This window comes from Prionailurus bengalensis, chromosome B2 (genome assembly GCF_016509475.1).
Source record: "Prionailurus bengalensis isolate Pbe53 chromosome B2, Fcat_Pben_1.1_paternal_pri, whole genome shotgun sequence".
Classification (NCBI taxonomy): domain Eukaryota; kingdom Metazoa; phylum Chordata; class Mammalia; order Carnivora; family Felidae; genus Prionailurus; species Prionailurus bengalensis.
The window spans coordinates 71707848-71720515 of NC_057349.1; the positions used below are offsets into that span (position 1 = coordinate 71707848).

Sequence of the window (12668 nt, forward strand, 5' to 3'; positions counted from 1 at the left end):
TGACACATATCAAATCAACAAATACAAGGATACTCCCTAGTGTTGGGGAGAAAAATACAAAGAGGTGAAAGGGTAAATAATAATGAAGGTTAAGATGGTTCAAGAAAATAGAGTTACAGAAGGAATGGCACAAGGAAATGCATGAGCAATTGCTAACAGGAATGGGATCAGATGAAGGAATGAACTGCTCTAAGGGTACCAAGGCCAAGAAAGGCTTTGTGAAAGAGGGCAATTGAGCTGGGTTCTACTGCAGTGCTCCTGGAGAGGTAGAGAGGAGAAAGGGCAGCAAAGGCAAAGAGAACAGTGTACTGAGAAACAAAGACAGACATGGGCATGATTTACTCAAGAGGGAGTTATCCAAGTTGGCTAGAGCTACAGGTCTATGGGTAAGGAAATACTACAGGCTGACGAGGCTGAAAAGGAAACTTGGAAATCTGGTTTCGAAAGTCCATTGTATTTCCTCCCTTCTCTTTTCTAAAAGTCAAAACTCTGGTGAGTTTTAAAAATATATTAGAATTCATTCTCATTCTAAGGGAAAATAAAACAATAGCACCTTGATTTTTTTTATTTAAAAAAAATTTTTTTAACATTTATTTATTTTTGAGACAGAGAGAGACAGAGCATGAACGGGGGAGGGGCAGAGAGAGAGGGAGACACAGAATCGGAAGCAGGCTCCGGGCTCCGAGCCATCAGCCCAGAGCCCGACGCAGGCTCGAACTCACAGACCACGAGATCGTGACCTGGGTTGAAGTCGAAAGCTTAACTGACTGAACCCCCCGGGTGCCATAGTGCCTTGATTTTTAAAAGGAAAAATGTCCAAATCATGAAAAGGAAAAAAGAGCCATCTAAAGTGAGAAAAGAGTCTGCTCTGTTATAGAATCCTTCTCTATGTGCTTGTATGTCTAATTTGAAATAATAAATGACTCAATAAATCCAAAATAATACTTAGGTTAGTAATATTAAATCACTCACTAATGACATTATCATACGACTTGAAAAAAAATCTAACAAATTCAATTTTAAAAGGATAACCAACTTTTTTGTGGCTCACAGAAGCACTGTCTGACAAAATTACCTATGGAATTCATAAAACCTCATCTTCCTAAGCCAAAAAATCTAACTGTATAAAACTGTCCCGACACCAGTTTTAGAATTTGCATTGTTTTACCCTCCTATAATTTCATCTGTGATTGGATGTTCTGCTATGAGGCTGTTGGGGAATGGATAAGAGTAGCAGACATTAAAGTCTAAGAGTCTACCACCAAAACAAGAACCAAAACAAAAAAATCCTAAAATGGTGTGGACCTTTTAGAGGCTTCAGGGAGGTTATGAGAGAGAAGGATAACTCTAGGACCTCACTGAAAACACTAGCTAAGGGAGATCTCATGTTAGGAGCTGGTGATGTCCCACCTATTTATCTTTTTTTTTTTTTTTTTAATTTTTTTTTTCAACGTTTATTTATTTTTGGGACAGAGAGAGACAGAGCATGAACGGGGGAGGGGCAGAGAGAGAGGGAGACACAGAATCGGAAACAGGCTCCAGGCTCTGAGCCATCAGCCCAGAGCCCGACGCGGGGCTCGAACTCACGGACCGCGAGATCGTGACCTGGCTGAAGTCGGAAGCTTAACCGACTGCGCCACCCAGGCGCCCCCCACCTATTTATCTTTAATTAGCTGCCTGGAATTTAGAATGTCTTTTCTCAAAGAAACATCAAAAATGGTAACGAGGCTTCCAGGCTAGGCCAAACAAACAAACAAAATATACTTTAGACAATAACAAAGATTAAAGACTATACATTAACTGTGACAAATAATAAAACTAATATAAATATATTGTAACATGTTTAAAACACATGCTAGCATGTGGGCCTAGCACCCCCAGGGACAGACCTTTTACCCCAGCTTATATGAGCTGAGTTAAATGTCCCCTCTCACACACCCCCAGTTTCAGCAAATCAGGATGACTCACTGACCCTAAAACACATTCTCAGTTCCATGAATTTTTAGTCTTTGAAGCCCTTCTCCTTAGTCTACCTATACAAATACTCTCTGACAATATTCACATCAACTCCACATGGTGACAGCTGAAATATTCTAAAAATAGGGCTTGTATATTCTTCTTACAACTCAAGACCATACTGCAGGTAAAAGAAGTAAAGATAAGAATAGTGAAGAAGGACTTTTCTGACTTTCCTAGGCACCAGCTAGGCCTAATTCTGGCAGATCACAGAATCACAGATCATGCCTTCAAAGGACCCTTTGGATTCCCAAGGTGGAATAGCCATGACTTCATAAGCTGCATGGGTGCAGTGACCAAGTGTCCTCATTCTTTCTCCAGAGCCCAGAACTATGCCTACACATGGTAAGGAGAAAAGAATAAGTCACTATACAAGCCTTGCTTCCAAATTTCATCGTCATCTTACAAGAGTCCTCCTTCCTCCTGTACCACTCATCCTCCTCTCCCTTCTGCCCCTCCAAAAATAAACAGGCCCTTTATGCTCTGAGTTTAACTCCCAAGTAAACACAAATTTTGGATCAAAATATGGGCTACTATTATCTGTAAACAGAGAGCAATGCCAACCACCTCCACTCCCCGCCCCCCTCCCCACCACTACCAATACATACTCCATGAACAATGGCTGTTTAAAAACATGCTGCCAAAAAGAAATATGGCAGTTCAGGAGACAGCTGGCCTTATTGCAGGCATGCTGGCTATTAACTCTGCAGGATATTTCTATGCTAAATTCAGTTACACAAAAGGCTACTAATAAGCATTTATTTTAATAAACAAATACAATAGATATTATAGATAATTTGGGTATTTATAAGTTGGAGAATACTAAGATTCACCAGGTTTAAAATTTTACATACAACTTTGATTTTATATACTTTGAGCCTAGTATCCCAGTCCTAATAATTTTAATGTACTGATAAAGTAAAAGAACAGAAGGAAAAAAAAGTTCAATAACATCAGAATACCTACTCCCATGCCACCAACTAGTATAAAGTTCTACAGCAGTCTATACTTTCCTGTGTAATATACACTGAGATTAACTCATTGTTCAAAATCTCTAAAAATATAACATAGGGAAGTAGAGAATTATTTTTGTTGTTTTTCCTAAAGTACAGCTTTTTCAAAGTTTCAATACTAACGTATAAAGTGTTAACAGCTGGGGCTCCTGGGTGGCTCAGTTGGTTGAGCATCAGACTTCAGCTTAGGTCATGATCTCACAGCTCATGAGTTTGAGCCCCGCATCGGGCTCCCTCTCTTTCTGTCCCTAACCCACTCACATTCTGTCTCTGTCTCTCTCAAAAATAAACAAACATTAAGAAAAATCTTCAGTGCTAAGAATTATAGTAAAAGTAACATTATCTGTGTGAATACTCTATGGGTCATATTCTGTATTTGCTAGACATGTGCCTTTGAAAACCCCAGTTTTTATACATTGCTTTGAGCATCACTGTATGTTTTATTAAATAGTACCATTTGATATAATAGCACAAAATGATGTTTTTCCAGAAACCATTTGCCCTAGGGCAAAGATCTCTTGCATCACCAAATATACTCTACAAATCTGTAACTATTCTTGTTATGACAGTCCAAAGCAGGTACACTCATTTACACTTAGGTAGAAACTTCAGTGGAGAGAAATATTTAATGGACTAATAAAACGGAGATAGAAGCATGTAACTACAGTCTGGGAATGACAGCACTCAAGGGCACAGAGCCTAGTTCGTATCTTGCTCTCTGAATAATCTGTGTCCTTTCATCACTCACCTCTATTTCTCAAGACCATCTTTTCTCTCCACCCATTTTTATTTCTCCCTCTTTCCAAACATCTGACTCATCAACTTTTATTCAGCTTCATCTAATAAGCTACTCTTCTACTTTGAAACTCCTTCACTCAGATTTTCATGAAATTATAGCAAGAGGAGATCCTTGTGGAGAGCAGTGTGAAGTTGTGAAAGAAAGGTAGCATGGAGAGCACAGGATAGGGGGTGAAAGGAAATGGGACACCATGGGGTTCAGGTCTGTCCTGCCTGCATCTAAAAAAATATTTCTCCTCACAGCAGAAAGGCAGAACAAACTATATCCCACTAAGCCTCTAAGTTGGTTTAAGAAATACCATCTACCTACAGCAGGTAGCTCATTACAGAAAGCAAGGAAGCAGTCTCAGGTTTCGTAAGTGGATAGCCGGGGCATGGGTGAATACCTTCCCTCTAACTTGCTAGTGAGAGGTCACTTGTGTTCCAGTGGCTACTCTCACTTCTCAGACGTGGTCTACAATATTATCTTATATGCCCTTCACAGGCTAGTAGCAAGTTTTCACATGAGGCAACTGCACAAAATTTCCTATCTTTTTCATATTTTTTTACAGCAGCATCATTAGGAAGGAATTAACCAACACAAAAAGGTGTATTCTACCTTTGCACTCAGTTTTTGTTTCTGAGACTCGAGAAGTAAGAAAGCTCTGAGATAGGAAGGGAATAATAGACAGGAATGAGAACTTCTGGGTGTGGCTCTGGCTGAATTGAGATTGGAGGACTTTGACGATGTCTGTACTCTAAAGTATGCAAAGTACAATTATCTGCCAAAGCTGATGTTCAGCTCTGCACAATTGTGTAATGGGAAACCCTGATGCAATGCTTAAATAACCAAAATCAGAGATGAAGGGAAGGGTACATCTTTCCCTGCTCTGGTAGGTACAGGGTAACCTCAGTGTAACAGCACATAGAAGATTTAAAGAAAGACTCCATTAAAAACTGCCTTTTAACCATTTCCAACTGGAAGGGCTAATTAAAACAGCTTATTTACCAGTGCCAAACATGAGATTCCTAGCTGAAGAGGTTAAAGCCACATCAATGTCGAAGAATCATTTTGTCTCACACAGAAATAATTCCAGCACACATTTTTCTCTACAAAATGTATCCCACATATTGTACTGTAATCACGCTGTGACCACGGTTCCATTTACTCTGACAACAAATACAAAACTACAGGAATATATTTTCATTTCTAGGGATAGGAGGCAGAGTCATAATGTGTAAGGTTACTCTCCTCCACTGCTAGAGATGCAGTGCCACACTGCAAAAGGACTAGAAAATTATAAATCATAAGATCATTTCTAAAATCCTGTTAGGCTAATTTTTTTGTAATTTCAAAAACTTTTAAATGCTTTAAAACCAAAAGCAACTGAAGCAAATTAAGAAAATCAATGGCAAAATGTAAAAATAACATAATAGCCCAACTGCTCCCACTAGAAGAGCTGCATAAATCCACCAATAGACGATCCCTGTCAAACTACAACCGCTAAGGGGAAAAAGTTTGCTAATTTAAGAAAATTGTATACATGCAGGCTTCTGGGACGACCTCTAGGTGCTGCTGTAGAGAGACCCCCTTCCTAAAGACTTATTTCTTTCCGGGTATTTTAGCCCCCCACCCCCACCCCCCACCCCCTGACTGCACTGCACTGCGCAAAGCCATTATAGACAATCACTTCAAACATATTTGCTGCTGAAAAAGCCTCAGAAACTAACATCCTGCAAGGTTCAAGAGGACAAACAATGGCTTTTTACTTTTTGTTCCAAATTATAGTATAGATGGATGAGTTAGACTAAACATTAGCAGGTTTAGCAGATTGTGTCAATGCAACCAGGAGGCCGAAGAGACGCAAAAAAAGACAGCTACCACTGAAGCCCTCCTCCTTCCCCCAGCCATCTCTACAAAAGGACTATTATTAGTAAATGTTAAAACCAATCCTGTGCATAAGTTAAAACTGTCAGACGAGACTGGGAGATGTGGGAGTACAGGGTGGAGTGGTTCCTGCGACGAGCTCTTAGCAGCCCAGGCTCCATCTGATATGTCAGCCCCAGCATCCGAGAAGCTGACGAGAGATGGAAGCTCAGAGGAAAACCCTGCGAGCGTCGCGGGGGGAGGGGGAGGCCTTAACGTTCGGATCAGATTAACCAGTGCCAGACCGCGGTCCCCGCGCCCCGCATCTCCTCTGATCCGCAGCATCCCAAAAGCCGCAGGGAGCGAGGGACTGCAGGGCCGGGGGCCGGTGTCTCTCGCAGGGCCGGACGAAGACGGGGCAGCCAGCTGCTTTACCTGTGATGGACCAGGTCCAGCGGTAGAACTCCACGGTGTCGTTCAACGCCGTGGACACCACGTTGAGGACACTGCCCGGCTCCGAGTCCAAGAGCCCCATCGCGGCTGTAAGCGGGCGCCGGCGGCAGCGGGAGGAGAAAGCGGAGACACCGCGGGCGGGTTGACCCCGAAGGCGACGGCCGACGGAGTGAGAGGCAGCCGGGGACCCCTCTAACGGCTGCGGCCCAGCTGCGTCTTCTCCTCCTCCTCGGGGCGCCGCGGAGGTAGGGATGCGGCGGCTGCGCCGACTAGCCGGGCGGAGGAGAAGGTACCGTCCAGGTTCCCAGGAGAAAGAGGAGGAGGAGATCCCGCCGTGAGCTCCAGGCGCTGCACCAGTCTGCCGCCTCGCGCCGCCGCCGCTCCAATCCCATCGGCCCGAGTCACGTGGCCGCGCGCGGGGCGGAGGGGCCGCCGCCCCTCCTCCCGCCCGCGCTGCTGGGACTCTTGCGCAGGGATGCTGCGGTCGTGGGGTGGCGAGAGCCAGGGCCGCGCAGGCGCGCGCCGCCCCGCACCTCCCGCGGTGCGGGAGCAAGACACCTGGGCCCTTCTGAGCTGTCTGTCTTCCCACCGCCCAACCCGCGAGTCTCCCTAAGGCTCCTTCTCAGTCTCGGTCGTCAGGAGGAGGGTACGCCGCCTTCCCACGGGTGACCTCGCTTCCTCCCCGATACATCTTAGGAAACAAGACAGGGAAGAATGGGCGTTTTGTGAGCAAGGATGAGGTAGGCGAGGTGCTTTGGTCCTTACCTGTCATTCACTTCTATTTCCTTTAGGTTCGGTGTTTTCACCCCTACTAGCACATGCCTGTCCTGACAAGAGAAATGCACAAGTTATCCCTCTAAGTTAGTGAAGTGATATTTGTCTTCCAAGCTACACTGATGGAGATTGGACTTTGGGGTCTACTCACTAACCAATTTACAAATAATTTGAATGAATGCTTGCATCTGTTTTGTAGACTCTTTTATTATACCTGGAATAATCAAAGCAATATAATTGTGTTAAATAAGGTCATTATGGCTTCAGACAAGAGGGAGGATGGAGAGAGCCCTTACTGTTAGAGAAGTCCTCTTGGACCTGAAGAAGTTGAGGTGAATGTAAAAGGATAATTGCTCAGGAGACAAAGGACAATCTAGGGGAAAGAGGAAAATACTAATTTTTTATTTTAAAAGTTGTTTAGATGGTAAGGTGGGAGCCACCAGTATAATATACCCCTGAAAAGTAGCAAGTATAATCTACATACAGTTCTTAATTTGATAGTTTCTGACGTCAACAAGACCTTTGAGAATAAACTTCTCACCTACTTGTTACTTAAACATGTCACCTACTTTTTGTTTAACCTTTTCTCCAGTTGTTGGTTTAGGATGCTCCATTTAAACCACTGAGTCAAGTGTGTGATTGCTTCTGCTCTTTGGCACTGTTAAAATAATAGGAATACTGTTTTTTAGCATATTTGGATAATTTATTTGTTTTCCAGTTGATTTGGTTATATATTCTTTGACTTTATCTTGGCAACATCCTAGAGGATAAGAATTATTTTTAGTTCCTCATTGAGGACCTAACCCAGTGCTATAAATAATAACTAATGAATATTTATGATGATGTCAACATTATAACATACTTATTTCAGAACATAAAGACTATTGTAAGTGGCAGGAGATTTAGGGAGAGAAGAGGTAATTAAATGTAATTGATTTATAATATCAAGCAATCACAGTCTTCTTTAATGCTGTATTCTTGAAATTAACCAAATAAAATGTAATTTATCAAATATATTTACCAGATTAAAGTTTTTGGATTGAAATTATGGTTTCTCAAGTCTCAACCCCAAAGTTATGTGTATCATACAGAATTTAGTAGATATCTATATACACACAGTCAAGCTGTAATACCTGAAGAGTAGATAAAGATCAGTGATCTACTCTATGTACTTTGATGATCTAGTGAAGTTCAGATTAGTTTGACCTTCACCTAGAAAATTGATTACTACTTCTATACAGTGAAATCCTGGATACTTTTTATGGAGAACAGATCCCCATCCTCACCCACATTCACACACACAAAACTTCATTCAGCATCTTAGTTGTTTAATGCAGTGTGAACTTGTTATGACAGCTTCAAGTATTTTTCTAGCCTCTCTGTAGTAGAGGCCAATTTAAGCCCCTCTATTCACTAGGGGGCGCCTGTCACATACAAGAAAATCCTAGACAAGTGATGACAAAAAGTCAGGAGTGGCACTTACACTTCCTTCACAGTACCAAGAAGAGTAGTATGTTTATTTGCATTTATGAGCTGTCTAATCATACAGCAAGAAAAGTACCCTAGAACTTACCCACTCTGGAGCTCCATTACCCAGTATAGAGACTAATAGTCCAGTACATACTCAATTCGCAAAGGGAAGGAGACCTCATTCACCTAGAGTGACAACCATCTAACCAAGATCTTGGTGGCATTGTGACAAAACAAAATCAAATATATGCATCCATAGTATCTGCAAAATTTTGAGGCCTAGAGTTATTTGTTGTGGATTGAATACAAATAAGATATAGTTATCTACAAAACATTGAGAGGGGATATGATTGTCATAAAAATTGATTTTATATAAAATAGCAAAATATTTTAACATTTCTTACAGCCCATGTAGAGTTAACAACATAAATCAAGCTGTCCATTTTTTCCCTAGTGTTTCTGCCTTTCCACATTGTCAATATCATTAGCAACCTGTGCTTTCAAAAAAAAAAAAAAGTGAACCTAGGAATCTGTTGAATCAGGAGTGAAAGCATGTAGTTTGATGAAGAATCGTAGAAAGGCCTTAAATGTTACGTAAGTAAATTGTAGATAATACTTACAGAAAATGGAGAAAATCCTTGGTAATAAAGTTGACCCTTGAAAACAGGTTTGAACTATGTGGGTCTACTTATACATGGATTTTTTCTCATAAGAATCTATAAAAAAATTTTGGAGATTTGCAACAATATGAAAAACTCACAGGTGAACCACATAATCTAGAAATATCAAAAAAAAATTAGGTATGTCATGAATGTGTACAATATATGTAGATACTAATCTATTTTATCATTTGCTATCACAAAATATAGCAAATCTATTATAAAAAGTTAAAACTTATCAAAACTTACCCACACAAACATTTATAGACCATACAAGGCACGATTCACAGTTGAGAGAAATGTAAACAAGTGTAAAGATACAATACTAAGTCATAGCCGCATGAAATTAACTGTAGTACATACTGTACTATTGTGATAATTTCATAGCCCCTTCCTGTTATTGTGGTGAGCTCAAGTGTTGCCAGTATCCACTTAAAACACTGTGTGGGGGGCACCTGGGTGGCTCAGTCAGTTGCGCATCCAACCCTTGATTACAGCTCAGGTCATAATCCCTGGGTTGTGGGATAGAGCCCTGCATCAGGACTAAGCATGGAGCCTGCTTAAGATTCTCTCTCTCTCCCCCCCCCTCTGCTTCTCTCTCTCTCTCTCAAATAAAATTTTTTAAATACACACTGTATGATACTGATCCTCTCTGTATGAATAATATGTCTCTCCAGTAAACTTGGAATCACAGTAATAAGTGATCTCTCCTGGATCTCACATAGTTTTCATCATGTTTAGTGCAATACTGTAAGCCTTGAATGGGACCTATACAAAGTGTCACTAGTGATGCTGGGAGTGCTCCCAAGAAGCAGAGAAAAGTCACGACATTACAATAAAAAGGTGAATTGCTTGATATGTACCATAGATTGAGATCCGCAGCTGCAGATGCCTGCTGTTTCAAGACAAATGAATCTAGTGTAAGGACCGTTGTCAAAAAAAAAAATAAAAAAAAAATAAAAGGGCAAGTCATGAAGCAGTTGCTACAGTTCTGCCAGCAGGTGCAGAAACCTTGAACTTTTTGCAAACTCCCTTTTTATCTCATACTGAAAATGCAGCTTTTATGTGGGTTCTGGATTGCTATAAAAAAGGCATAATTATAGACTCTAATATTTGAAAAAAAAGTGGAGTTATTATATGGCAACTTAAAGCAAAAGGAAGGTGAAGTGTGTGATGCTAGAGAATTTAATGCCAGTGAAGGATGGTTTGATAATTTTAAAAAAGAAGTTTGGCTATTAATGTCAAGTTAACAGGAGAAGCAACTTCTGCCAATCAAGAGGCAGCATATGAGTTCCCAGACACCATTAAGAAATCATTGAGGAGAAAGGATATCTGCCTAAACCGGTTTTTAATGCAGGTAGAAGTGCCCTATTCTGGAATAAAATGCCACAAAAGACATTTATTAGAAAGAAAGAGAAGTGAGCACCAGGTTGAAGGCAAGAAGGGAAAATCACCTGTACTGTTTTATGCAAATATGGTCAGGTTTATGATCAGGAGTGCTCTTATCTATAAAGCTGCTAATCCCTTAGCCTTGAAGGGAAAAGATAAACACCAGTTGCCAGGTTTTTGGTTGTACAACAAGACAGCCTGGACAACAAGAACACTTTTTCTGGATTGGTCCCCTCAATAGTTTGTCCCTGAAGTCAGGAAGGATCTTGCCTTTGGGGATTGCCTTTTAAAGTTCTTTTGATATTGGACAATGCCTCTGGCCACCCAGAACCCCGTGATTTCAACACCAAAAGTGTTAAAATGGTCTACTTGCCCCCAAACACAATGTCTCTAATTCAGCCTCTAGATTAGGGGGTCATAAGGACCTTTAAGGCTCATTACACATGGTACTCTGTGGAAAGGGTTGTTAACGCACGATGAAAGTAAGGAAGAATTACATCATGAAAGTTAAGGAAGGATGCCATCATGGTTATAGAAAAAACTGTGGAAACCATCAAGCCTGAATTTATTCTCCTCACTGAATTTATGCCTTGTAATCATTACCAATCTGATAGGCAAATATTATTTCATTGTTGCTTAATGTTTTATCATGTTAATTGTCATTTTAGCTTATTTTGAGAACCATCTATTTGCATTCTCTGGCTATTTTTTGTCTATTAGTTGTGTCTATTTTTCTTATGGATATATATAAGACTTTATGTAACAAAATTAATAAGTTTATCTGCTATACATCTTGCCAGTATATTTTCCCAGTTTATTTGTCTTTTACTGGATCTGTTGTAATAATTTGTAACTGGGCATATTGGAGACTGGAAATAAGTTAGGCGTACCTACCACCACCTCCCCCAGAATTATGTATCAGAGGGGTGCCTGTCTGGCTCAGTTGCCAGAGTATGTGACTCTTAATCTCGAGGTCATGGGTTCAAGCCCCATGCCAGGTGTAGAAATTACTTAAATAAATAAACTTAAAACAAAGAATTATGTGACAGAATGTCTTGTGATCATTTTCAAACTGTATAACCCCTGGAAGTTCTGATTCACACTTTTAGGAGCATATGCTGCTCCCTTCCCAAGAATCTCAACTATAAATAGCTTGCACTGGATAATCATCATTTTTGGGTCATCCAGTATGTACAACCAGTGTTTCCTTTTTATGGTTAGTGCCACTGATTCAATCTTCCTTCACACACCCATCCGTTAAAGCCATGTACCCACACTTCAAGTCAGCACTCAAGGATGTAGTGATAAATCTGCCAAACCATGGTATTTCTGCCAGCTCTTCCAGGCTTGATTACACTGAGAAAAGTTCTGTCACTCTCACTTGAATATTGTCTGGGTTCCCAGTTCCTTCATTTACTATATCCTAGAATACCTCCATCTTCACCAGTGATATAAACCTTGACCAAGAAATCTGATAATAAATGGAAAGTGTTAAGGATAGTTCCTCTTCACCATGCTTTTGTCTTGCCATTACTAACAGTCAGTCTGGTTTCATTGTAAGAAAAGACCAAGGGGTTCCTAAGAGGAAATTAATTAATCATTATAAAGGAAAGAAACTGTATTTCAAGGACTTAGTATAAAAATCTGACCACCCTTGGTTCCAGGCCAATGTTTAGCTAATTCCAGAAGCCATCTTTCATGAGCCTTTCTGATATTCTGTGAATGCCTTAAGGAAAATGACTGTGTATGAATTTAAAGACATTTTCTAGTAATTAGCTGCAATGTTTTGGGCCCAGCAGCTGTGCAGAGGGACATGCACACAAAATGAATGATTACACAAAAATGAGTAACCTCCTTCAGCCTTGACTCTGAAGAATCCATAGACAAAACAAAAGGACATCACCAGAAGGAAAGTATTGACTTTTATAAGATCACTTTATATACCTGGCCCCCTTTTCTCCTTTTTTCTCATCAGCTCCTTCTTTCTGACCTTTGAATGTTGAGAGTTCTTTCTGGTTGTTTTATAGTCTTCTCTTTTTCTTGTAATTATACTTCCTGTCTAAATTATTTGACCCATTGTCTTGGCATTAGTTGCCATCTGTTTATAACTCCCCAAATGTATATCTCCAGCTTAGATCCTTCTTCAGACTCATATATCTCACAGCTTGTGTAATACTTTCTCTTTGATGTACCTTAGACATCTGAATTGCAGTGTACTAGAACCTATTCCCCACCTCCCCATCTGTTCTT

General features: G+C 40.6%; 1 protein-coding gene across 1 annotated transcript in view; it reads right to left on the bottom strand.

The window, feature by feature from the left end:
• ELOVL4 (ELOVL fatty acid elongase 4) overlaps positions 1-6609 on the bottom strand; it is a 32808-nt gene extending 26199 nt beyond the window's left edge. Inside the window, exon 1 of the mRNA XM_043591876.1 lies at positions 6109-6609. Within this exon, the coding sequence (XP_043447811.1) occupies positions 6109-6208 (100 nt within the window). The 5' untranslated portion in view covers positions 6209-6609. The remainder of the gene's footprint in view (positions 1-6108) is intronic.
• Between the last annotated feature and the right edge of the window lie 6059 nt (positions 6610-12668).